At 52.0% G+C, this 26,939-nt stretch overlaps 2 protein-coding genes and 1 long non-coding RNA gene across 16 annotated transcripts in view; 1 reads left to right on the plus strand and 2 right to left on the minus strand.

Moving 5' to 3' along the window:
- SDCCAG8 (SHH signaling and ciliogenesis regulator SDCCAG8) overlaps positions 1 to 21,294 on the plus strand; it is a 246,791-nt gene extending 225,497 nt beyond the window's left edge. For 6 of the 11 annotated variants that reach the window (XM_045453149.1, XM_045453152.1, XM_045453150.1 and 3 more), the window contains 3 exons: positions 10,901 to 11,027; positions 17,169 to 17,284; positions 20,956 to 21,294. In XM_045453149.1, coding sequence (XP_045309105.1) covers positions 10,901 to 11,027; positions 17,169 to 17,284; positions 20,956 to 21,004 — 292 coding nt within the window. In that variant the 3' untranslated portion in view covers positions 21,005 to 21,294. Of the gene's footprint in view, positions 1 to 10,900; positions 11,028 to 15,964; positions 16,108 to 17,168; positions 17,285 to 20,955 lie in introns of those variants that run through there. The other 5 variants (XM_045453153.1, XM_045453157.1, XM_045453154.1 and 2 more) reach the window with 4 other exon arrangements.
- LOC123585225 lies at positions 3,207 to 9,594 on the minus strand. Its single transcript, XR_006705988.1, has 2 exons — positions 9,364 to 9,594; positions 3,207 to 3,518 (listed from the first exon to the last, which is right to left on the minus strand). It is a non-coding gene; the product is annotated as an uncharacterized LOC123585225 (long non-coding RNA).
- Positions 21,295 to 22,917: 1,623 nt separating the features above from the next.
- Positions 22,918 to 26,939, minus strand: part of AKT3 (AKT serine/threonine kinase 3) — a 308,341-nt gene continuing 304,319 nt past the window's right edge. For all 4 annotated transcript variants that reach the window (XM_045453168.1, XM_045453166.1, XM_045453167.1 and 1 more), the window contains one exon: positions 22,918 to 26,456. In XM_045453168.1, coding sequence (XP_045309124.1) covers positions 26,371 to 26,456 — 86 coding nt within the window. In that variant the 3' untranslated portion in view covers positions 22,918 to 26,370. The remainder of the gene's footprint in view (positions 26,457 to 26,939) is intronic.

The following is a 26,939-nucleotide window of genomic DNA, read 5'->3' on the forward strand; positions in this document are numbered from 1 at the left end:
CTTTCTCTGAGCCTCCCCTGTTCATTCTCTCTCTCTCTCTCTCTCTCTGTCTCAAAAATAAATAAATGTTAAAAAATTTTTTAAAAATTAAAATAAATAAATAAATAATATACATATCCATTGTGTGTGTGTGTGTGTGTGTGTGTGTGTGTGGAGAGAGAGAGGAGAATAATAAATGGGTTAAGTGATAACAGGTAAATTTGGATAAAGGGTATGCGGGTATTCTTTGTGCTATTCTTACAACTGTTTGTAAGTATGATATTATTTTCTTTTTTTGATAGTATTTTCAAATAAAGTTTTGTTTTTATTTTTTATTTTTAGAAAAATTTTTAATTTTTTATTGAAAAAATTTTTATTTTTTATTGAAAACATTTTTTTAATGTTTATTTATTTTTGAAGGAGAGAGAGAGACAGAGCCTGAGTGGGGGAGGGGCAGAGAGAGCTGGAGACACAGAATCCGAAGCAGGCTCTGGGCTCCGAGCTGTCAGCACAGAGCCCGACGCGGGGCTCGAACTCACCGACCGTGAGATCATGACCTGAGCCGAAGTCAAGAGTCGGACTCTTACCCGACTGAGCCACCAGGCGCCCCCCAAATAAATGCTTTTTAACAAGGGGATGCTTCCACTGAGGTTTAGGTAGAGGGTGGTAGTGACCCTCTACCTAAAGAGGTATCTGGGGAGAGGCATCTGGGGTGCTCTGCTGGTGCTGCTAAATGGCCTCGAGCCGCATGTGGCCTGGACTCTCCTCTGCAGCAATCGTGAGACCCGACCGTCTTCATCCCTCCGTCCCGTTCCCTGTTGCACAGTGGGGCTGTGCTCCCCATGACTGCTTTTGCCTTAACGAGAGCGAGCTACAGGTGACCGTGGCTGGAGGCAAACAGTCTGCTAGGTTCTTTAGAGTTTAAGGTTCCTGACTCGTCGGCTCCTGCCCCTCCTATTCCTGGTTGCAGGATCCTTTCTCCCTGCCAGGCCCTCCGAGGGGATCAGGAGCTCAGCCCGTGTCACATGGCACTTTCTCTCTCGGATGACAAGGCAGTGATGCAGCAGATGTTCTCAGTGTTCTGTGCCGAAGCTGAGGCTCATTTCCAGCCTGTCTTAAGCAGCTGGTCTGTGAGAGCGCCAGGTGACACCACCCGAGGCCTCGGGGGTGCGGCGGCCTGGGGAGCTGGCCCCCAGCAAGCTCCCCAAATGAGTCTCTGGAGCCCTGGGCCTCCCGCATCTGCGTCCTTCGTGCCAGCACCAGTTTGGACTAGGTTGGCATCCAGACTGAGGAGTCTGCAAACCGGTCGGGGACGAGATAACAGAAACGGGGCTTCGAAACTTTTAGGGCAATCGGTGCAGGAGTGTTTTTATTGTCCTTCGCAGAACTATCAGTCGGCAGCGGAGTGCAGTTAAAAAGGAACAAAAGCAAAGCCAGAACTGGCGATACCCCTGAGCCGGGTGGAGGAGTACTGGCCCAGGGGCTCCCCGACCCCGGCCTCAGAGAATGACTGTGCCTCCAGCCCCCACTAGGTCCCCCAGTGGGTCACCTTTCTCAAGATCCTTGCCTAAAATCCTTTTTTTTTCTTTTTTAAGTATGAAATAGAAGGCCTTTTTCAAAAGGATTCTGAGATGCTTCCAAGAACACTGGATTTGGAGTCAAGAGACATGGGTTTCATTCTTAGATTTACTACACACAAGCCGTGTGACCACCGGCCACAGGTTCACCATAATGGGCTGGACTGGATGACCTCTGAGGTGCCCCTCAGCTCTCACATGACCTCATTAGGTGCTCCTTTTGCAGAGAAGAGCAGGGGTCTCTCCCTCAATCGCTGCCCCTAAGCAGTGCCTGCCCCCCGCCTCCCCCGCTTAGGCTGATTGGAAATTTAAGAGAATGAAAAATTAAAGGGGTGCAGGAACATACATTTCCTTTGCTGGAAAGGTCAACTCTCCCCAGAATGGCACAGTCTTTAGAATGAACGACTCAATTACGATCACTGTCGAACAGGTTGGATTTGGGCAAAGGAAATTAAAAGGCAGAGCAGCCATTGAAACTGCCTTCATGTTCTACGTGAGGATAACCGGTGGGAATGTGTTTCAGATGCCTAAGCACGTGGCTTATTCTCGCTGACACTGTATGACGTTAATGAGATGGGATTACGTAAACTGTGGCGAGCGATGTTCAGGCATTGGAGAAAAGCGTACAACTTTAAGTTAATATGGCTTATTCGCTGAAATTAACTCCCTAGAGCAAGTTTTAGGGTAATTGGGCTTTCAAACTTCAACTTGGGCAACCCGTGTTATTAGGACTAGAGCGGACCGCAGGGTTTGAGGATGGGAACACAGTGAGATTGTATGGTCACAGCGCCATGGACGTGTGGAAGAGAAGGCTATCATCCTGCAGCCCCGTGGCTGGCAAACTTTCTTTACAAAGGGTCAGGCTGTCAACATTTCAGGCTCAGTTGCAGCTCCTCAACTGGGCTGTTACAGGAGCAAAGCGGTCATAGACGATATGTGAAGGAGGAGCGTAGCTGGGTTTCAGTCAGTGTATTTCAGGGCTGAAAGTGAATGTCATGGAGCGTTCACATCAAAGTAGTCTTTTTCTTTTTTTTTTTTTTAAATTTGTCATTCGAAAATAGAAAAAGCATCCTTAGCTTGCAGATTGTGCAAAAACAGGCAGTGGTCCAGGGTGGGGTGTGGCCTGGGGGTGTGAAGTGTGCTGACCCCTGCTTCTAGCTTATTGTCTCATTTCACATGTGAGGAAACTGACACTCAATGTGACCACGTTGCTTTGCTTAACTTATGACTGACGTCCAAGCCTGGGGGTAGACCATGATAGTTTTCGTTTGGACAGTTGGCTGTTTTGAGGATCAGAGTTGGAGCCAGGGGGAGAAATTTTTCTCCACCAGAACTCATGTTGTATGTGTGACTAGTATTGTGAATTATCTCATGCCAGTGGTTCTTACCCTTGAGAATGTACCAGAATCACCCAGAGGGCTTAGGAAAACATACACCGCTGGGCCCCACCGTCCCCGGAGTTGCTGATTCAGGAGGTCTGGAGTTATTGTTTTCTCAGTTTTAGAAATGGAGAACCTGAGGTTGACTGAGACCAAGCCTCTCGCCCCAGCGGAATAGGTAGTTCGTGGTAGGATTTTGAGGCCATGTCTGAACATCCAAGTACAGCAGCACTCACGCATCTATTCTGGGATCTTTTAAGTTAGTGGTGAATTTCGATAGCATTCTTCAAATTATTTAATGTATATTTTATGCCCTTTCAAAGTTATTACATCTGAAGGCATGCTTATACTACAGATAAGAAATTACCGGTCTCTTTGGTGTAAATAGTGTCCATTGGAAAGTAGTTTGTTCATTCTGATGTATTTACCCAGCACAGTCTATATGGTAGGCACCTTGCTGAGTGCTGGAGATGGAGAGATGAACAAGACCCCATTCCTGTCCTCTGGGAACCCAAGTTCAGTGACAGTGGCAGACAAGCCACAACCGAGAACGGGACCGCAGCGGGGTAACCAGGGCAGCTGGCTGCGGAAAGAGGGGATAGTTTAGGAACCAGTCTCCAGAGCCGGGCGTCTGAGCCCTATGGACGGAAAGGGCAAGGGAGGAGGTGGCAAGGCGGCCTCAGAGCCAGGCGACCAGAGGTGGGCCCGCCCACAAGAGAGACACTCACAGCGAGGAGCAGGCCACTGTGACCCAGTCATCCTGGCTCTTACCCCTGCTGGTGCCCCGAGTTAGGAGGGCAGACGACTGACTTCTGTGCCTCCCTTTTCTCCCACCCCCGACGATGCAGACGAGAGTAATACCTACGGCTTGCTCTTGTTAGGGGGACCACTCCCTGGGAACAGTAGAGACGTGATTGCATATTTTAAGTCAAGCATTTGCACTTTTTACATCCATATGTTGGTTGAAAAATGTTCATTTCCATGACGAGGCCCCTGTCCCTGTGAAATTGTGGGTCTGAGCATTTGAGAACACTTCTCTAAGAAGGGGAGGCACGTCTTTACTGTAGCCAGAGTGATCAAAGGAAGGGGTTCTGGTCTGAAAACGTTTTAGGTTAAAAGACATTTGCCCTCCTTCCCAAACCAAAGGCAAAACAACACAAAAAGAGAAAGGAAAAAAAAAAAAAAAAAACCCAAACAAAAAAACACCCCACAGTAGTCGGTAGGAAGCTCCTGGGTGAAACTATTGAGCGCAACTCAAACCTCTAATCAAGAACACATACATTTATGGGGACATCGGCCCCCTCTGGAGGAAGAAGGGGGCCGGCCTGGAGAAAACCACATGGGAAAGCAGCCCCATGGTGTTGGTACCAGGTTCACAAGTGTTCATTTGGTTATTATACCTCATAGCGTATTTATACACTGCATATATTTTGTATGTATCACATACAACATAAAAAAATTTAAATATATGTATTCACTCGCTTTCACAGTATTCATGGCAAACGAGTGTCTGAAGCACAGGACCAGAGCTGGCAGCTTGCACCGCTTCTGTTTTGCATAAGATATTTTACCCAGCCCACTCAGCTCCATAAAGTTGTTTTGTATTTTACCACTTGCTCCATCTCATCCTGAAGTCTTGCATATTTAAAAAAAAAAAAAAAAATGCTGGTTCTGATCATGACTGCGGGTGTGGCACAGGGGATTGTCCAGGCCCAGCGTGGGTACAAGCCACCCGTATCCGATCTGCATCCTGGGCTTCGGAAACCCAGGCCCGCTTGTTCCTATGGCAACTGTGGCCCCACCCGCCTGTACCTCCCCGGAGCCTTTGCACCTCGAGCCCGAGCCCCTGTTGACGGCTCTTCTCCCCCGACAGGCCCGCTTCTGCCCAGTGGCAGTGGCTGGGCACCGGCAGGTCCGTAAGGAAACGGGCCTGGTCCCAGCCGTCAGGATGGAGAGCCCAGCCTGGGGCGCAGAGTGGCCCGGAGGGGCCCTTCCTCGCTGCCCTCAAGGGCAGGGGGGCACCAGCTGCCTCGCGGGGAGGCCCGGCCTGGCCACGGCTCCACTGGGTGCCACGACAGCACAGTGCAGATGCCAAGTGTGTCCCGGGGGCACCTGGCAGGAGCGGAATGGGTGCCCAGTCCAGAGATGAGAGGCAGGCACTGGGCATGGACGTACAAGTTAGGAACTGGGCTCCGAAATCTGTGTCCGCGTGGGGAGCCCGCGTGTGGCTTGCAGGCTGTCGGGGGCCCCTTCTCACCGGAGGGGCTGCTGCCGAGGCAGACTCCAGAGCAGGCCTGGTGAGGGCCGCCCCACTCCCTCCTCCAGTTACGTCGTGCCTTGTGCAGGAAGCAGCCCAAAACAGGGGACCCAGACAGAACGAGAAACTGCAGCCTCTCAGGCCGTGAAGCTGAGACGTGAGCGTTGAGAATGCTCAGCCCTGTGAAGATCCGGGGCGGGGGGGGGGGGGGGTGCGGTTCTGTTCCAGGCCCAGGGGACCTGCAGGGCCAAGAACATGAGAGGAAAAGCAGCAGGGTATGTGGGTGGCTGGAGTGCACGAGTCCCGCAGGGCCAGGAAGGGCGAGATCATCCAAAGGGGAAGGAAGTCAGGGTGTCCAGGTCTCCGTGAGAAGGTGCGCCCTCTGCCCGGCCCTTGGGTGCTGGCTCCCCCACAACCATGCTGTCGCCTGGCTTCTTTTCTCAACAAACGTGTGCCCTCTAACTGAGGCAGAGTATGAAGGCTGCTGGGCAGGGGCTTCCCCTGCTCACCTCTCTGCCCTCTTGCCTGGGGAAGGAGGGTCCCAGTCTCTGCCGAGGGTGCCTTTCCGCCTTGGGAGGCCTGGTTCTCTTTGCCTTGGGAATTCCCTCCTCTCCTGCGGCCCTCCGGCCACTGCCTCGAGCCCCTTCCATCCTCTGCGTCCCTCTTGCTCCCTTGCCCTCAGCGAAGCCCCTCTCCAGAATAGTCTCCCCTCTTCCATCCTTATAATCAGGCTTCCACCACGCCTCCCTACTGATAGGGCAGGCAGCCGTGGCTGGGCACATCCACAGCGTGTTCCACAGCCAAGTGGCATCTCACACAAAGACCCCCCCACTTCCTCCCAGAAAGCCCCTTTTCCCCTAAGCTCCAGGTCTCCTCTCCTGGCTCCCCTCCTCCCTCCCTGTCTTCTGTCCCCATGGCTTGCTATGGCTTGCTGGCTCCCTGTCCTCTGCTAGCCTGTAAAATGTGGCTGATCCCCAAGACCCTGCCCTGGCCCTGCTCCCTCACTGCTGTAAGTGTGCTTAGCCAGGAAGCTCGTAGGAGGCTTATTTATTTTGAGAGAGGGGGAGGGAGAGAGAATCCCAAGGAGGCAGTGTGCTGTCAGTGCGGAGCCCCACGTGGGGCTGGAACCCACAAACCATGAGCTCATGACCTGAGCCAAAATCAAGAGTCAGACGCTTAACCGACTGAGCCACCCAATACCTGTATTTTTAACAAACGAGAAAGTCTCTGCCAGGCTTCCCTGGGTGAATCTTGCCCCAAGTTCATGGCCTCACCTCTCAGCAGGTTTGGCCAGCACAACCGGAGATCCAGCCAGAGCTGTCCCAGGTGCCGGGCCCCAACTGCTGGGTGGGTGGGTGTCTCACAGGTGCCTCACCCTGGCCCCAGAACTCCCACCCCAGGCCTGCCCTTCCTCCCATCCTCTCTTTCCCGGTGAAGGACACCACCATTGTGTGGATGACCAGGTCCGTATCTGTTAGTTTGGCTGCAGAGCTGGCTGGGACCAGCCTTACCCCTGTGAGCAGCCTGCAGACTGTGGGCCAGCCACACCGCCCAGCTCACAGTTCCAGACAGCATGGCCTTTGCAGCCTCTCTTCTCATGGGGGGCTCCCTGCCCCTCCCAGACACCCCTATTCTCTTCACGTCCTGACATACTGGCGGAGTGGCTCGAACCAGCCGTGTATCTTTCTGTGCCTGGGTTTCCTCATTCTTAAAGTGGGGATAATGAGTTTCTGCCTGCGGGATTGTTGTAAGCACTTAGTGCAGCTCCTGGCACGTAGCTGGTGCTCAAAAGATGCTGGTCTGTTTTCCTTGATGGGCACAAGCCTCCTCTACCCCTCACTTGCCCGGTGACCACTCGCTTTCCTGCTTTCACCGGCCCCGCTTTCAGGACAGCACCTTTTCATTTTCCAGCTGGTCTCTCCGGAATTGGCCCCCTGAAGGCAGGGACCCATTGTGATTGTTGATGTATTCCCAGTATCTACCTTAGTACTCCACACTTAAGATGCTTGCCAAGGGTTGGCTGGTTTCCTGAATTAACTCCATGAATCATCCATCCATTAACAATACTTAAGGACACCAGGGCACTGGGCCACCTGGGCGGCTCCATCGGTTAAGTGCCCGACTCTTGATTCCAGTTCAGGTCATGATCTCACGGTCCGTGGGATTGAGCCCCACATTGGGCTCTGCACTGACAGCTTGGAGCCTGCTTGTGATTTTTCTGTCTCACTCTCTCTCTCAAAATAAATAAATACGCTAAAAACAAAAACAAAAACACTCAGGCACTGCCTAAATGTGCCTCCAAGCTCGACCACTTTTGTATGCCTTTGTGCAAGTTAATCGAACCTCTTAGCTTCAGTTTCTCATCTGTAAAATGGGAAGCTAGCACCTACCTTTTAATGAGATAATCACCGTGGAGGAATAAGCACAGGGCTCAGTTAACATTAGCTGTTGTCGGTGTGGCAGCTGAACACGGGCACTTAGAAGGACAAAAATGAGAGCAACAACCAGTGTGGAAAATCAAGACAACTTTTGTGTCCTAGGACACCCCAAGGTATCTCTTCTAACTGATGGTAATGGAACATCCATGAACAGAGTATAGGCAGGGTTGTGTGGTGTTTGGGGAAGGCTGTCCCCCAAAATAACTTTTCATTGTAAAAACAATGTCTTCCCAATATTCCTAATAGGCCTTGAGAGAGCTGCTACTGAAATATATTTCCGTAACAAAATCCCTTTTATCTAAAATCTAGGTAGGTTTCTTTCTTTCTCTCTCTCTCTCTCTCTCTCTCTCTCTCTCTTTCTTTCTTTCTGTCACCCTTTTAACAAATGTGGGTTTGGGTTTGTTGTTATTGTGGTTTTTACCTTTTCTGAGCTTGTGATTGCCTTTGTTGCTGCACGTGGAGTGCCATAATAGAGGCTGACCTCGAACAACATGTCTTTTAAAGGGAGAAAAGCACCCCAAGGTTGACTGCGTGGAGTGTTCAAGTTGGTTCCAGCCACAAAGCTAGTGGGGGCTTCAGCCTCGTTGAGGGAGGGCCTGGCCCTCCCGAGGCCCTTACTCCCCAGATCGGTGGTCCTTCTGCTGCACAACCCAGGCAGCAGTTTCCTGCTCTGATGCCCAGTTCACACCCAGGGACTGGATTCAGCCAGGCTGGGTGGGGCCTGGGCACTCTCAGGTAATTGCCGCAGGGATCCGAAGCCTACAGTTTGCAAAACGCCGCCAACAGAGCCTGATTTAGGTTCCGGGGGGCTCCAAAGGGGGAGAGTCTAGGCAGGAACTGGCCCCGATTCTGGCTGTAAGCCAGTATGGCCAGCCCATGGCCGGTATTTTGTGCGATGGGAGCAGGGTTTGGCTCAGCCCGGAGCTCTGGATCAGGCAGCCACCTCTTTCCAGGAGCCCAAAAACACATACTGAAGCCATCAGTCCATAGGACTGTTTTCCCATTTGATCAAAGCACAGGGCAAGGGACCACATGGAGAAAGGCCATTCTTGGCGCCTTGTTGCCTTTAAGCCTTAATGGTGTCATCTATTTATCACATGTTTCTGTTACATTTGTTTCCAGCGAGCATGAAGCCAGTGGGTTACTACCTCGCTAACTCTTGGCCTGTGGCTGTCTCCACACCCAGGACTTGATTGGAGGGGGAAAGCCACCCAAGGGTTTAGACAGCTCAGCTGCTAACAATGATGCTTTTCGCCTGATTCAAACATCCAAGTGTTAGATTGTGTGCTTCTCAAGGAAAAAGGCTGCTCTCCTCCTCTCCGCATCATCTCCGGGACCCACTCCGGTGCTGGACAGCAGAGTAACTGCTCAAATGAGTGGTGGCTGCCTGCATCTGTCGGCTCAGCCCCGGCAGAATGCCCCTGCCTGGCGCTCACCCCCCACCCCCGCCCCCAGCCCACTGGCCCGGCTTCTAGGCCGCCCTGGGATGCCCTTGCCTCCCCCAGCTGCGCCCGGTCCAGGACGCAACGCAGGGAAACTGCTGTTTGGTCTGACGCCAGTGGGGTGGTTTTGAGGCTGCTCTCAGGAGAAACTGTCTCTGTGTGACAGTGGCGGTGGGGACAGAGCGGACTTCCCAAAGCCCCAGGTGCCCTGGCTGCACCACGATCGGAGGAAGGGTAACAGGGGCCGGGGGCATTACTGTGTATACAGAACAGGAGCAGGAAAGCACTCACACTTGGATGGAAGATCCTTGTGTTCGGTTCCGGGGACCTGGGAAGCCGATCTGGGCTGGAGCAGCTGACCCTGGCCCGGAACAGCTACAGGCTCAGGAAGGAACTAAGGAGGAAAGAACTAAGCTCTGCCCTTGGCTCTTCTTGCTCTTTCTCCAGAACCCGCAGAAGGCTGGAGGCCGGCGGGCGGGGCATGGGCCTGTGGGCGGGGCCAGACGGCGGTCTCCAGCGCAGGGGGGGCGGGGCGGGCTTTGTGAGCATGCGCCCTGCTGCCTGGGCGCCCACCGGTGTCTCTCGGTTTCCCGCTCGCTCCTAGCTACCCGTCGCACTTGCCGGTGTGGGAAGTAGCCCGCGGTGTGTGAAGAGGAGGGAACCGGGGTGGGGACCGGGGCGGCAAGTGTGCTGTCAGGGGCAGCTTGAACGAAGGTGCCCCCAAATCCATCCGAGGTTGAGAAGGGCGGGCGGTAGGTAGGTGCCGTCTCGGAAACGGAAACGGACAGCGTTGCACGTGGCACAGGCATCCGGGAGAGTGCCAGTAATACTAGAAAGTCGTTAGGTTTCCTGGAGTGTAGTTGTACCACCTCCCAGTTGCTGCCTCGCTGCTGGTGAGGGCGCCCTCCCACCCCTTGGTTGTGCTCAGAGCTCCCTAGACCCGCAGGAAGGCTAAGGGGGTGCCCCGACGCCGGTGTCTGCAGATTCGGAGAGGTCATTGACTCAGTGTTGGACATGTAGCTTGGAGTTTGAAATGCATCTTGAGCTTTGAAAATTCCTTTCTTGTGAAAATACAAGTTAATTTCACCGTTGGTGCTTTAGTGGGTGAAGTCTGTGAGGAAGGGCGCATGACACATCCAGCTTCTTTCCAGAACAGTTGTGGGTAGTTATGCAACTCTAAATTTAATCCAAAGCCTACATTCCCAGGGGCGAGCGTGCTACTGGCTGTAGGAAGCCGTCTGTGGACAAATGAGGATAATAGTTTGAGTGAATTAGCAAGTCTGGAGAGGAGGGCCCATCAGCAGAATGACAAATTTAGGATCTTTAAAGACATCTGGTCAGCGATGCCGGAGCTCGTGATTGACTGAGTGATTAATAATGGAAAACCCTTAGTTCAGTGTTTCTGCTGTCCCTCGCCCACTTGCCCAGCCAGGGCGGGCTGTCTGCTCCAGCCTGCCAGCAACGTCTCCAGCTGAACAATGGAGGCATTTAGGCCCCTCATCTTTGACCCTGGTGAGTTTACGCTTTCAGTTTTTCTTCTACTTACCCAACTTGTCTGTGTGTTTCCTAATTGACGACTCCGTTGCAAAGGCTCTTAATGCCGGTTCACATTTGATATGATTCCGTTCCACTTAGCCCACTGCTAGCTAGCCACGGCCTCACACCTCAGGGTCGCCCTAGACTTACAGCTCCCGGTTCACCGTCTGGAGCTTACGGCAGACACAGGCAGCCATGGAACACGCCGGAGGGCTGAAGTTGGGCATGGTCCCCCTTGCTCTCTGACACCTATTGCCCCCGGGCCCTAACTCTGCGGTGGATTTCTCTGCAGGCTGAAGCAGCTGGACAAGCACAGCCAGGCCACGGCCCTTCAGCTGGTGCAGCTTCTCAACAAGCAGAATCAGCTTCTGCTGGAGAGACAGAGTCTGCAGGAAGAGGTGGGGCGTCTGAGATCCCAGGTACTGTGCAAACCCAGCCCCGGGGGCGGGAGTCCTCAGGGCTGGCTCACCGGCCAGAGAACACAGCAGAATCCGCATGCAGGGCTTTTTCTCCTTCCTTTCTTCAGTGTTGCATCTTTACAGGTGAAATGCCCAGTGATCACATTGGTCCATTAGTTACCCGGGGCGGGGTGGGGGGGGGAGGTAGTTCCTGAAGACTGTGATGGGCACGGGGTGGGAGGGTGAGGGGAGGTGGGGACAGAGACGTGTGGGTCATGGGCCTGCCCCCTTCGGTGAGCTACAGTCTGTGTGGGAGAACAGACCCGGCAGGCCACAGACACCACTGCCCAGGGGTGCTGGCGGTGGAAGGGTGGGGAGGGTGGTGAGCATTCTGGAGGTGGCGGCTGTGGGCTGCCCCCGGAGGGAGGATGCGTTTGCTTTGAATCAGGTGAGGAAAGAGATGCCGCTGGCTAGGGGACCGCTGTGAGCAGAATGCAGGAGTCCTATCCCAGGTCAGGTGCCTGGCGACTGAGCGAAGATTCTGAGTGTTTGCGGGCGGCCTGGCTGCGCTGCAATACAGAACGTGCCCTTGAACGAGCCTGCGAGATTGATTGTGCCTCCATTTCGTAGATATGAAGCAAGCCTGCCCAGCTAGCAAGTAGGACACTACCAGTGTCCTACCAGAGGCTGACTCCACAGCCCAGGACCTCCCTGTTGAGGTTAGCTCTGGGGCCACCAGAGGGGATGGTGGGGAAAGGGAACAGCCAGGTGAACTTGGAATGTGGTATGAGACCTTTCTCTCCTAAATTGGTTCTCTTCCTGTCAGACAAGCTGTACTTTTTGCCCCATCGAGCAACTTGTTAGGATAACGGGGTGGCCTGTGGGCTGGCCCTGGTCTTAGCCTTGAATTAGGATTGCAGCCAGGTGCTCTGTGAGGGCCCAGGGACGCCACACAGTGAGTGCTTGGGATGGATGATTAACAGGAAGAATGTATCTGGAGACGAAAAGGATGGGAAACTGTCTCTCATAATTCTTTCAGAATAACCATGTGCCCAGTGGGTAGCGGGGAGCCGCTCTCCTCTGAGTGAATTTTCCCCCTCAGCACAGGCAGTCCCTCTCTAAGGACTCATTTCTCCAAGGTAGCAGGTGAACACCTCCAAGGCCTGGGGCTGGGGACCCACCCAGCCACTCTGCTCCCCGTGCCGCTGACTCTGTCACACCTCATGCCACAGTCCAGGAGGTTTGCAAACAGAAAAGTGTGAGGAGCATGGGTCCTGGGGCCCGGTTCACACAGGCCAAGTCAGGATCTCTGGGAGCAGGGCCTAGGAATCTGCATTTTAAGCAGCTGGTTGGGTGATTCTGAGGGACACGGAGGTTTGAGAACCTCTCAAGTGATTGGAGGCAGAAAGAACAGAGCAGGATTCCAGACTGTGCCAGTGTCGTGAGGCTCAGAACAAGTCACTGGAGTCTCTTCTGAGTTTCAGTTTCCACATGTGCCGGGGATGAGGTGGGTGGGGAGAGGGGGGTGTGTGTCACTGACTCAAAAGGGATGTCAGAAGTGTTCAGTGAGTGCAGCCCTGAGGTGCACGGCAGAACCTCTTGCACATAGTAGGTCCAAGAAACGTCAAGGCTTTCCCCTTCCCCTCCCTTCCCAAGACTGGAGAAGGCCCAGAAGAAGCCCAGAGAAAGCCAGGGAGGGGGCTGGCAGCACTGTGCCCACTGCTCCCCGCGCTTCTCAGACGTGCTCAGGCCTTTCCTGCTGCCTCCCTCCCCCCCGCCCCGTGGGGGCTGAGCTGGGCCCAACCTAACTGTCTGGGTGCGTCCCACAGGAGGCCCTGTGTGGCACCAGCCAAGGGTTGAGGCCACTGGCTGTCAGGCAGGTGATGGGGCTCCCGCCACACGTGGTGGAGGAGCAGGGACTCCTAGCAGGACTGAATCCTTTGGCTCTAGAAGCCAAGAGCCACTTCAGGACGCGCATTGTGGGGAGTGTCCTGTACAAGCTCCGAGCACATGGCAGTTTCTGGACCAGATCGTTACCAGGTAGGGTTTCCCTTTTAACTCCCCATCTGCCTACCTTACAACCACTCAGATCTTAACATGGACCATCAATGCTTAGAAACCTCTTCCAGGGCTTCAAAAACCTAATTACCAAATGGATTGCAAAATTTTCATAAAATGCATTTAAAAAAAAAAAAAAAAAAAAAAACAACCCAAACCTCAAAAAATTCTCAGAAAACCGAGCTGGTCTTTCTTCTTTTGGCTGAAGCAACAGAGATGCTTTGACCGTCCTGAGTTATCTGATACCAGCCATCTGGCTCATCTCTAAAGGGGTCTTTCAGATTCACAGAGTGCATTTGGAGTTATTTTAATACGAACATGACAAAAGGAATTTCATAGAGGGAGTCCTGGCTTTCGGTAGCAAACACTAGTGTTCAAAGAAGAGGCAGGGGTCCAGTTTTGCAAGCTCTCTGCTGAATATCTAAGCCGAAGGCTTACTCTTTCTACCCAAGTGTGGCATTAGACCCACTTGAGCCATGGAGTAAGCTGGAATTGTGAGGTTAGCCTCCAAGTCTTGACGTGAACAAGGCCGCTGTGTGCCCCCAGCAGGGACATCAGAGGACACTGCCTGCTGACGGTTCTGGAGGGTTCGGCCACAGTTCCTGTCTTCCTGGAGAGACTGGTTCATCTCTGGGTTGGAGATGGCTTTGCTAAAGGCTTCCATTTTCTCCGCCTGGATAACTTAAGCATAATGACTTAATTTTGTATGTCACACTCTAAAAATCTCTGTCCACCCAGAACCCCAAAGAGAATGGAGATTTCCTGCCACCCCGAGGCTGAGTCCCATCCCTCTGATCTGCTCCCATGTACTGAGTCCTGGGCCCTGGAGCAGGTGACAGGGCTCGGGTTGGCCTGTGGCCTCTGACAGGAAACAGCTAAGCCTGTTAAAAAGGCTCTAGTATCCTAAATCACTTCTGCTTAAGTTCTGGAACATGGACAGTGTCTGCAGAGGGAGCTGGTCACAGTGGTAACCAGGCTGCAGTGACATTTCTACCCATGAGGATTCCCATCTTCCCCTCAAACGCTGCTGTGGTGCAGGGAGCCAGTCGAGTGCGGAGTGCGGGGCACGGGGCGCAGGGTGCTGACCACTAATCTGCCTTGATCTTAGTGTGACTAAAAATGTTGGCTTGATTACTCTCCTGCCTCACTCTGCAGGTGGGGGACTTCTAGAAAATGGCTTAAAAAAATTTTTTAATGCTTATTTTGAGAGAGAGAGGGAGAGAGAGAGAGATTATAAGTGGGGGAGGGGCAGAGAGAGAGAGAGAGGGAGACACAGAATCTGAAGCAGGCTCCAGGCTCCGAGCTGTCAGCACAGAGCCCGATGCGGGGCTCGAACCCACGAACCGCGAAATCAGGCTCGAACTCATGAACCTCGAGATGATGACCTGAGCCGAGGTCCGGATGTTTAACCGACTGAGCCACTCAGGCACCCCTAGCAAAGGGCTTTTGTTAAAATGTCTTGAAATGGCTGTGCTGGTCAGTGTGGAGAAACAGAGCCTGAAGACGGTCACCCAGCCTGACTGCAAACAGGGCCCCGTATCATATCCCCAGGCACAGCGAGTGGCTTCGTTACAGGCGAGGCTGGGCATATGCCCTCCGGCCTCTTCTGGGGGGAGAGAGACCGTGGTAGGGGTGGCATGGGGTGATGTCCAAATGAAGAAGCTGGGCCCCAGGGGTGGGCAGCTGGGACCAGGGTCGGTGGTCTGTGACCCAGTGCCCGGGGCTCTAACATCTGGCCGGGGAGGGAGATGCCAGCTAGTGAGAAAATCAGAGTCTTTTCTTGGGGAGGATTGTCCATTTAGAGGATGGTTTTATACGCCAGGAGTTTGTTTATATACTCATTGGGCAACAGCTCGGGGTTCAGCAGATTTGTGTTTTCTGGTCCCTGCCACCTTTGCCATGCACGACCTGTAGGGCTCCATCCTCAGTGCTCAGGGGGCTCCCTTCGTCCCTGCAGTTGAGGCGCTTGTGCGCAGGACGCATCCTGAGACTGACTTATCGGTGATTAATCAGTTGGCCCTGTGACTTTGGAGTATTCTTGGCAGTGAACTGACCTTCTACTCTGATCCGAACTTGTGCACGGATCTAGCAGCCATATGTGGTTATATTCAGAATCATGGACATTATCTCGTTCCACCAAAGGACCCAAGCAAGAGGGCTGAACCCAGATGAGGGGCAGGGTGAGGCCTCTTTGTTGACCTGAGGCAAGGGCAGGATGGCCTCAGAAATGTCAGCATGGCCCAGGGCTGCCAGGCTGGGGTCCAGCTGAGGAGGGGGTGCCCGCGGCTTGCCCAGGATGGGACCCGGAGGTGTGTATGGGATGGCGGGGGTCCTTCCCCAGTCCTGGGGGCTTCGCCCGGCTCACGTGGGTGTCTTCCTGGAGTTAGCTACCTGCAGGACAGATGGTGCCTGGATAGAACAGCAAATACACTGAATAAAATAAATTAAAAAAGCCTCCTCCTGAACCAAGATTTTTTTGGAAAGAATTCTAAATAGATGAAAACAAACAATTTGATTTCAACCAAATTGTTGTTTTTTTGTTTTTATCCTGATTTTCACCCGAATTGTCAGTCTCAAAAATAAACACTGATACATTCCCAGAAAATATTTTTCAAATAAAAACTGACTCTGTTAAAGTTTGCCCTGATTCTTTCAAAACTGTGTACAAGACACTGTCAACCAAAGTGACTTGCATATTTTTTTAAATACACTTGAACATATGCAGCTAAAATGTCATTAACTCCCTGCTGCCTGAGTGTTTTTCAAGAGTGACACGAGACCCTGTTTCTGACATACGGGTCTTGCGACCCTCAGGGAAACTTCCCCAAGCAACTCAAATCACCGAGTTTAACTTCCGTTTTGTTTTTTTGTTTTTTATTTTTTTTTTTTTTTCACTGAAGGCCCACGTGTGATTAATGTCGAAAAGCACATAAGGCTTCACTGAAGACAGACCTGCTATTCCGTTAACAGCTCACTTTGTCCATGAGTGAATGTCGGAGCAGGACGCATGGAAGAAAAATAAATCGAATTTTCTGCTGCTGCAGACACACTTGCTCCACTTACTGCTTCCTGAGTCAGTACATTTTGCGATAGAAATTCACAATCAAGATTTTAAAGGGAGCTAAATATTTTAATCCAATCAGACAAGTGAACAAAACACTGAATATTACATGGAGCAGAGAGAAGTGGTTCTTGCCTTTAAAAGACTGCAATTCCGTCACATTACAACCCCAAATGTCAGTGTTGTCTTTATTTCTAACGCTTTCAAACACGAGGCAGCCAGAGGCTCCACTCTCTGCTGTTGGTGACACTGTCTGTCCTTTGGGAATTCTTAAAGTCTATTTACCATGGAAACATGGTTCCTATAAAACACAGACACCTGCCCATGTGCAAAGAAAGTTCTCATGACTTGCGGGATTCCAGGAAGCTGGAAGATGACAAAGTCGGACAGCACGAGGCATTGGGACTCCTGTGTCGTCGGAGCTCTGGAGAGGGGAGGGGCGTCCTGGCAGTCTGACCCCTGCGGCCAACGCACCGGGCTTCCTGGTTCCCACTCCCGCCATGCCACGCGTCCCAGGCCCAGCTTGAGATGCTGTTTTCCGGAAAGCCAAGTATTCCTCCTCGGCCCACCTCCGTTCTGCAAGGAAGGTCTTCCTGCCTCTACCTTTTCCTTTCTCTGGCTTCTACAGCCCCTTCCCTCTGTGGGGCCCAGAGGCAGAGAGCCAGGCCGGTGGTCTAGGGAAGTCGTGACTCTTACCTCTGCCTGCACAGGCCTGTCATTGTCAGGGGCTCGGCGGACTGCCTGGTGTGCGGGCGACCCGGCTTTGCAGCTGCCGACCACCGGGTTCTGGGGTGCCAGAGCTGGGGGACGAGGCAGGGTTGGGGTCACTTTGCTGGACTCTGCTGACCTGGAGGCAGTCCATCGAGGGCCCCGTGGGTCGGGGGAAGGCTCGCCTCTGTGGCCTTCCTGGCCACGTTCCACGACGTTCTGCGGAGGACTGGTGAGGGCACCCTCCTCCTGAGCAAATCGGTGGCCTCCCACAGCTCACGTGGCTTGTGAGTGCCAGCTGGCCTCCCAGATCTGACTTCTACTTGATCCCACAGACAGCACACCTGGTGGCTTCTGTGCTGCTTCGCTGGGCAGGTCACAAGAGCATTAACAGGCCTGGACTTCGAGGTCCAGCTGCCGAGGTTCAAATCTCAGCTCTGTACCACTTGGGGTAAAATGTTTAGCTTTCATATCACTCGGGTCCTGCTCAAAAGCAAAACCAAAACCAAAAAACAAACAGAAAACCTTAATAACAGAACCAGCTTCCCTTGAAGAGGCAGCCCCCCCATCACCTGGCTCCCACACAGGTGACCGTGAAGCCGGCCGGGTTGGCAGAGATCACGGTTGGCAAGACAGGGCCACTGGATCAATCATTCGGCATCCTTTCTGTCCAGACAGAAAAATCAGGCCCAGAGAGATGAAGTGCACGGAACTGGGAAGTGAACGGCAGGGAAAAAACTTCTCGAGAAAGTGGTATTCAGGCCCTGGGCTGCAGGCTGCATGGAGGGGGTGGGTGTCCATCCGACTCTCCCGGGGCAGAGCCTGCAGTCGGGCCCTGGCTCTCTAGCAGTAGGTACTGGTGGCTTCTCTGGACCTCAGGACAAGGCTCTAAAATGCCCCCAGCTAGAGGTGGGGAAGGGACTCTCCTCTCTCTGGCTAAAAATAGATGCTTTCTTGCCAGAGGCACAAGGAACAGGACTTTTTTTTTTTTTTTTTATGTGTATTTTTGAGAGAGAGCAGGGGCAGGCAAAGAGAGAGGGACAGAGGGTCTGAAGTTGGCTCTGTGCTGACAGGGAGTCCGATGCGGGGCTCGAACTCACGAACCGTCAGATCACGACCTGAACCCAAGTCGGACACTTACCCGACTGAGCCACCCAGGCTCCCCAAACAGGACCGTTTTTTGACCTGGCCACACTGACACAGAAGGTGTGAAAATGAGTGAGGCCGGTGGGGGGGCACTAGTGAGAGGTGGAGTCCGCAGAGAAGGGATGCAGAGGGAAAGTTGGGTCGGGCTGAGGCTGAGCAGGCACGTTCTGTGAGCAGGGATGAGGTGGGCTGTGTGCTTCCCGGGTCACAGGCTTGGGAACAAGGTGGCAGAAAAGGCTCTGCTCAACCCCGCGGCATGGTTGCCTGGGGAACAATTCAAGTCACCCAGAGAGAGACTCATTTTTTAAAGTCAAAACTTCAGAAATAAACACAAAGGTCAGGGTTTATGGAGATAAGGCTGTCGTAGGATTTAAAATGAGAACAAAGGAAATGGGCTAGCAGTAGCAGGCATGTAGACGGGGGAGGGGGGAGCGTTTATGTCATCTGTGGACAGTGTTCTAGAAGAGCAGGTGCCGGGGTACCCTGTGGGCCTTCCTCTGTCTTGGAGGGCAGCCATGGACACAGCCGACGTGGCCACACCGCCCAGGCATGCCACGGCAAGGGGCCTTGGTGAGAAGTTGAGAGGCAGGGGTCTGGGAGAAGGTGGCCGAGGGCTCAAGCCACAGTTGGAACCAGCTAATGTCCCACGGGCATGTGCATCCTCATTGTCCCTTACAGCCAGACCCGGATCGTGGTGGTGAGGACCACGGACCCAGCTTTCTGGAAGTCAGCAAGGCTAATCTCCCTCGGAGGTGATGGCAGACGAGCAGGATTTGGGCAGTAACTAATGCTTCTCGATCTCTGGACATGCCGCGGGATGGGGGAGGTACCGAGAACTGTTCTTTACTGAAGATCCAGCAAACTGAGGGTGACACTTGAGTGGGTAATTAGAGACCGAATGGTGATGTCATCGGCTGAATTAGTCATTCTGATATTTACTGAGTGCTTGCCATGGGCAGGGCAGCCGTGGGCACTGGGGATGGAGAGTGAAAGGCAAGCACCATAATGGGAAAGTCAGGACAGGCTTTGCATCAGGACCAAATAAAATACCAAACCAGCGAAGAAATAGTGACAGGCGATTTGCTCCAGGGAGAGAGACCGTTCACGTCGGGGACCTCACATCTGCTCCGACAGGGCCCCACGGGGCCATGGTGGCCAGTTCCCAGGCAGAGGCCCGAGTGCCAAGAGGGGACGAGTCGGGCAGGAAGTTACTAGATGGGCCTGGGGCACAGGCACTAGGAAGACTCCTAACGAGAGGTGCCAGTTTCCTGGAGCTTGGTTTAAAAAAATTCCCGCGACACCTTTCCTTTCTACTTCAGGTCTTAACCGCTACTCTACCGTGCGTGTCTTGGGCATGTGTCTTCTACCCCAAGTTCCACTCCATTTGCGATATGCCTGTCGTGGTTTCTGCTTATCCTTGCACTCAGAGACGTTCCTGGAGTCTCTGAAGTTAGGAAGCGCCCGGCCCGCAGCCCGCAGTCCCTGGGTGGTGCCACACCAGGTCAGCTCCGTCCAGACTGGACAGCATCAGGTCTGGATGGAGACCCCGCGTGATGGTCCACTGAGTTGGTGGCAGCCCCCGGGCTGAGTGTGTCGCTGGGGGTGGAAAGGAGCCCTTTCTGCAAGGGCTCTGGGGCAGTGGACTCCTGCTGGCCTGCTCTGGAGAGCCCAGAAGCCCCCCGGGGCCCTAAGGAAGAGGGCCCCTGAGCCCCAGCCCCCCACCCAGGGCTGCACACACAGAGTGCTTCCTCACCATGCCGCGGCCCCCGCCCTGTGTACAGAGCCAGGTGGGCCACACACGTGACATTCTAATTCCCCATCTCCTCACAGACTTGCTCCCTGGAAAGGCATCATGAGTGTCACACACGCTGAGAAACCTACCTGACACGTACACGTTACCTTTCTGCATTTTTTGAAAGAGGCGACAGGCGGATTTTCCTAGTTCTCATGCGTGAGTTCTGGTCTTTCACTCACTGTCCTGTCTCGGAAACCCTCGAGTAAATGTGACCAAAACTGGGCTCCCAGGAGCCCCCCACCCTGGATTCTAGCTCAGGAAATCTGAGAGTGCAGAGGGCGTGCAGAGCCCGAGGCCCACAGGTCTTTCTGGAAGATGGTTTCCAGCCACACAGACCAGACTGCCTGCCCTCCTAGGGACCTCACTCCTCGAGGTCAAGGACTGCCTTACTCCTCTTCCCACGTGGTGCAGGGTGGGTGTGCCCTGTTCTGTGGAGCGGAACCATCTGCAGTGGTTTCTGGCACCACTTCCAGACATGGTTTAAGCTAACCTGAGCGGCCCCGTCACCGGCCAGGGCAGACGAGAGGCTTCTCCGTGTCCCTAACTTGTGCCTCTCTCAACCCGATTTTCAGGAGCTAGCTTTGAAACATTTATTCCTGCTCAAAACTAAGGCCAGATACACCGAATTCCCTCTTCCAGTGCGTGGGAGGTGGTTTCCACGGGGGAAAAAGCGGGTGTGTGCGTGATAATAAATTGTCTGCAGCTGGAAATTTGGAGGTTTTAGCTCGTTTTGATTTCACTAGGAATTTCTTAGGGACACTCGGCCTACATCCTGTTTTTTGTTCTGCTTTACCAGCTGTAATGTCTGAGCGGTTCTCAGTAAACAGATTCTGGCATGAATCAGGGTCTCCTTTCCCGGGCAGAGAAGTGGTGGCCCTCCAGCCACGTCCCATCATCGGACTGCCTTACTCCCAAGACAGACCGATGCCTGCAGTACAGATGTGTTCAGATTTAAGGCCGTAAAATGAAATGGGTTCCCTTCAGTTCCTGTCTGACAGGGGCTGTGATCCAAGGTCAGGGGGAGTAACAAGATTTTCGTGCAGTTGGTCACGTACAATTTCTCTATTTTTAGCAAAAGAATATCTTCCTCCTTAGAAGAGGCACCTGCACCAGCGAGAAGACAAATCACAGTGAAGAACGTGATCTATTTAAACTTACTTTTTATTATCATTTTTTTCCAGTTACCCAGCATGCCACAATCTGATTGCTGACCTGGATGAAACAGAGTGAAATAAATGGTTTACAAAGAGATATTTACATTCATCTGATTTGTTCGTGAGATGCCACAGAGCACCACGACCTTCCCGGTGGCCGGCGCCCAGGACGGCAGCAGGCGGCCAGGTCAGCCGCGTCTACTGCCCAGCGGTGCCCGTGTGGCCAGGCCCCGCGCCGGACCAGGAGACCTCCTGCAGTTATGTTTGCAGAAATGGCTTGAAGTTAACTGTGTTCTGATAAATCTGCTCATTTGTATCCTGTTACACATGTGAATTTCAATAAATGAACTTTTTTAAAGACCTGAATTGAAGCGTTTCCTTTTTACCTTGTAGTGATGAACGAAACACACCAAAAAGGCACATATTTTAACTAGGCCAAAGGGCATTAAGGACCAGACTTTCTTCCTGCCACTCGTGTTTCTCTCCCTCTTCATGAGCTAGACAACCGTCCTTCCACTTCCTAACGCTCTGAATCAACATCTTGTAAGGCTCCATCGTTTACCATCCTGCTAATCTGTGCACAGTCAGGAGACGCCAGGAAGTGCTGTTCTCCTGTCCGCTCCGTCAACAACAAGAACAGACAAGGACGCGTCTTCGGCCTGGCGGTTTGGGTTTCTTCTTCAGTGTGCGGTTTGAGAGGAGCCTGACAACGTACTTCCTGAAGTGACACAATTGACTTGGAGTTCTATCAGATGTCTGTAAACAGATCATTGTTTTAGCTTCAAATAGTATTTCTACGATACACAGGTGAGCCCTCAAATGCTGGAAAGTAATAAAAATGGGCGCTGAAGATGCTGGGTTGTCTCTGAGGAGGACAAGGATACACCACAGGCTGCAGGCAGGACAGGGCCCTGACCTCAGGCCGCTCTCCCGGCTGGCAACCCAGCACCCTCGCCCTCAGCGTCCCCGACCCGTGCCTCTCAGGACGGATGGGGGGGGGGGGGGGTTCAGCGTTGGAGGTGGGGAAATGATACACATGCAAAGACCGTTCAAAAGTCTCTCGAGCACGGACGAGTTCAAGCCTGAAAGAGCAGAACGTCTACTCGGATCCAGTTTTCGATCTCCTCAAATGTGCTAGACATAAAGGGTGTCGCAGAAGGTATGTTAATTGTCCCTAATTCTGTGTTAGGACTACAGTAAATAAATGACACAATTCTAAAAATAGCACCTTTAAAGAATTGTAAGAGGTCGCTTTATTTTAGCCTCCTGGATGTGTGAATCCCAGTGGTTTTGAGAAGAGCACGTGGAAGCCTGCCCTCAGGTTTGGCTGTGTGACACACACACGCACGCCTGACTCACTTTGGTCCCAAAGCCGTTCCTCTACTGAGCTTAGTCCCAGAAGCCAAGCCAAGTTTCTACGATAGCAGGCGTATGAGGTAAAATCGGAAAAAGGCCCCATCCAAAATGCTTCCAGGTAATCAGACTGTGGTACAACCGCCCTACCTGTCTAGCAGCCACGACAGAGGTGGTTAACCTGCCGACACAAGCTCTCAGAAGGGAAGCGTGCGGAGCAACGCGTTCCGCATTCTCAGGAAGACGTCACCGACGAGCGACGCTCCTCAAGAGAGTTCCGGGTCCAGACCATCTGCTGTGAAGACTGTTAGGTCCTGACTGAACACATTTCCAAGGAGACCCGGTCCGTCCCTGACTTCATGGGAGACCTGCCCCAAACCCACTGCGGCGCGGTCGGCGTCTCCCCTTCGGAGGCGGCCCTTCGTCCGAGTCTGCACGACCACGCTACTGCCACATCACTGAAGTAACAACATAATCCTGTGTGTGCGTTCGGGGCTACAAGAAACTGCTGTATTTTCCTGTCACATTTTATGTAGGGTAGGTTAATACCAGCTGGAGCTATTAAAAATCTCTTTGTTTTCCAGAAAAGATTTTCTGAGATTACAGAACCACGTCCAACAACAATAAACAGAGAAGTAGCAGATTGACATAGTGCTTTATTTAAGCTGTCTGTACGAAGGAAAATAATGTGCATCCCTATCATATACGTGTAAAAATACTAAGGATGTACAGTGTACAAAAACAGTTTCTTGTAGTTATTTCACATCCTTGTGGGTCATATACTTAAGGAAATGAACAGTTTTAGTTTTAGTATGACCAACAGTAAGAGTAATACAGTTTCTTGGGTTCATAGTTGCGTCTGCTTAAAATCCTTAACCAGATGACTAGATCTTGCGCGGATCTAATGAAAGAACTAGCAAGGTCAAGAAATGTCACAAACTATAAAGCTACAGGGAGGTAATTCAATTACCAATTTAGAGGTTTTCTTTTTATTTAAATAAATACTTTACATTTCATGCTTGCCTGTAATGCACTACCAGGAGCAAGATAAGGAAATTCTACTGTAGACAGTACAAACAGTAGCAGCAAAGTGTGTACGTTGAGGTGTGATACAGAGACCCTGCAGTTAGTAAGGGAGGCCCTTACCTTTGTACTCTAGGAGAAGCAAGGGGCCCCTGCAAGAACAGTCAGCTTTAAGAAGCCGGAAATCAGGTACGGGAAAATGGAAAATACTGGAATAATGCTATGTAATTAGTGTAGAAAGCAAAGCTGTGAGCAACCTGCCAGAAATCCAAGCAGAAATGGCCAACTTCCTCCCAGGTGGCTGCACTGAGACAAGAGGGCAGACTTCACGAGAGTTAGTACGGGGTGGAGTCCACAAAGTCTGAACCGAACTCTGATAGAACGATCCCGGGTTTCAGGCCTTGCCATCTGCCGGCGGCCCATGCCACAGCCATGGGCAGCCTCGAGGGCAGGTGCAGAAATCTCCAGAAATCTCCCTCTACACACACGTGTTACCTGTCGGTCCTCGGCGCCAGCTGATTGAGACCTGGGGGTGAGAGCGGGGGAGGGGGAAGTCTGGAAACACCTCGGTGCCTCTGACGGGTCTCGAGGCCGAGAGTGACTGGGCCTGGAGAGCTGGCTGGGAGGCTTGGCCAGCCCGGGGCACCGTCCATGAGGTCCTTAACCTTTAGGAAGTGTCCTTGGCCAGGGTCATGGAAATCACCTTAAGGTTTGGGGGGGGGGGGAAGCTATCGAAGTGCTTAGTGTACGGGCCCCCCCTTTTCCTCGAAAGGGACGGACGCTCCGCACAAACCTCAGCCAGCCTCAGCCGCCTTCTCTGCCTCTCCCTGTTCCTCTTGTATATAATGGATGCGAGACAACTTACAGGACATACCTCCTAGTCTACTTTCTAGTCAAAGTGAAACATTCAACATAATTCCAAGGGAAGAAAAAACAAAAAAGTGAAGCTACATGTGTCAGAAGGAATGAACTACCATTTCCTGTAACTTCCTACTCGATGCTGAGGATGAACTTCACTCAGGTAGAAATATGAAAAATTAGGATAAAACCTATGTCTGAATATGTCTTAGCTGCCTTAGTAAAATGCCCTTTAACCCCCTCAGCCCCAGTGGCCCGCCCACCGCCAGCAGTGGCGTCTCCTGTACAGACCACACTTCCAGCGTCACGAGGCTAAGACATCTGCGTATGAATATGATTCATCCTACTCAGAAAGTCACTCGCTCTTGCGCACAACGCATCTCGACAGTGACAGCACGTCATGCCGCAGTCTTCCACGGGGAGCTGTCAGATCACGTGACCGATCCATCCCCACGAACGCTCCGTGGGGCCGGCTGCCAGCTTCCGCAACAGGGCCCCCGGCCCCTGGACTTCATAGGCTGCTTTGGAAAATGTCAGCTCCTAGCACCAAAGGGTTTAATCTGAAGATCATCATTAATGAAGGAGAAAGATGAGGTTTGCATACATGTCCCCTCTCAGTGAGAAATGTTGGAATTGGGGGACATGAGTATATACAGAAAAAGAAAAGTTGGAGGTGTTCTTTTTTTGTGTTGTTTTGTGTTTTCCCTGATGGCTTAATTCAGTGATAAATGTACCATGAGCGGAATAAACACACCAGGTTCTCACCCCTTACTGCCTACTTTGTAAATACTCGAGATGCATTCCTTTGGCCAAGTTGGTTTCTCACGGTCACGCGGGTCTCGGTTTCCTCCCCCGCGTTACGTCGCCAGGCGTCAGAGCCTTTCCATCCTCGAATGAGCAACACCGACATCCTTCTGTCTCATTAACCCCTCGGCTTGGAGAGTTGGGGATTTTTCTCACTTTCAGCACCAAGGGGTTAAATGACAGCATCTCTTCTCCCAAAGCCAAATTCTAACCAAGATGTACAATTTCAGAGCCTCGTCCGATTTTGTCACATAGGAGAAAAAGTGCATGCCTCTCATTGGCGTGTACATCCTTGCACACGGGTCCAAATAAACTGCAGTGAGTCTATTTCATGTAAGTTGGCGCTGCATTTGCTAACATGACACACAGTTTTCTTCACTAAGAAATAAATACTACTGCAATATAAACAAAATCATAAAAGGACATTCAAAGATTTAACATCCGAGAAAAAGCGAATTCACGTAGAACTCAAAGTAAAAACTTAAAACAAATAAGGCAAACACCTGTTTACCTCGGTGTACAAATTTTGGTGAAAAGCAGGGTCATTATACCTGTCTACATTCTTCAGCCATCAGAGGTGATAAATATCAAGAAGGGAAAAAGGTTTCCAAGCACAGGGAAAAAAGAAAAATGCTCTCTGGTGCAAATGGTTTCATAGCCCCTTTAAGTGACCTGCCTCTGCTGTGCATATGCCTCCTTCCCCGGAAGGACAGTGTTCGTCTGCCGCCAGCCGCCAGTGAGGTCTGGACGTCCGGGTGGGGCGGCAGGCTTCCTCGGCAGCGTCCGACAGGGATTAAGTGTGTGTCTATTGAGCTAGCTCAACGGTTGGTCAGGCCTTCTCTCGGATGCTTCCCTACGGACTCCAGCCAGGTCTGCGTGCGAGTTCCCCACTCTGTGCACTGATCTGATAGGCTCTCCTACAACCCGCATATGCACATCACCACCCTGCCGCAATCGCTTACTCTGAATTATACGCTAAATCTTCTTAGTCTAATTAGTTTTTGATTTATCTTCTAGAAAGTTAAAAAATGTACCTAGACTCAGTGTATCTCATTTAGCCTTCACTGTTAGGGAAAAACAAAAACCAAAAGATCAAAAGATGACAACTGTGCACAAGTGAACAATGGCGGGCTCGTGACTTCCAAAGACTGTAAAATTACCTCTTAAAGTTGCTTATAGGACAGTAAGACAGTAGCAGCAGCAGCATGAGACCGTAGACGGAGATACAATTTCATGCAAAAACAAACAGGTGTGTTTGCGTACAGGTGTGTTCTCGTGGGGGTGTGCGTGGGCTGGGGTGTCTGGAGGCGCTCCTGCTTTGTAAGAGCTACGACTGGTGTGGTGTCCAGGAATCATCTTGAGGAAGAAAATCCAGGATGACCGTGAAGGAGCAGAATGAGGGCCTTATTCCCGGCCGCTGGCAGAGTAGGAGAACTGAGGGAAATGTGGCCGCCGCTCGCTGTCCACACCATCCATGCCGTCCTCGTCATCTGCGGGCAGAAAGCGGCCACTTAGCGTACATTTACCTTTTGCAACACCATCTCTGGTCTTCTTGGTTTGAACTTCTAGCATCATGAGGATTAACAGAGGCAATGAGCTCCCAGAAACTCGGGTTTGTCAGCAAAACACAGACTAATTAAACTTAATCCCCAAACAATCTCACTTTCAAACACACGATCCACACAAAGAGATGACAACATCCAATCATCTCCTTCAAGACATGACCATCTTAAGACTCAGGATGCTGTGAAAAAAATACTATTGAAGAAAAGGTTTTTTTTAAATAAGAAGGAACAAACGAGATTCGGTAACCCTCAATTTCACGAAACCGCGCATGTCAAAATTACAGGGATCAAACCCTAAGGCACCGTGTTTGTCTAGAATCCGCTACCAACTGCTTTTAAATGTGCGTATTTTTTTTTCATGGTGCTTTAGGTGTGACTGCAAAATAAAGCTTCATATGGGCCCTTAAT

Source organism: Leopardus geoffroyi, chromosome C3 (assembly GCF_018350155.1).
Source record: "Leopardus geoffroyi isolate Oge1 chromosome C3, O.geoffroyi_Oge1_pat1.0, whole genome shotgun sequence".
Classification (NCBI taxonomy): Eukaryota; Metazoa; Chordata; class Mammalia; order Carnivora; family Felidae; genus Leopardus; species Leopardus geoffroyi.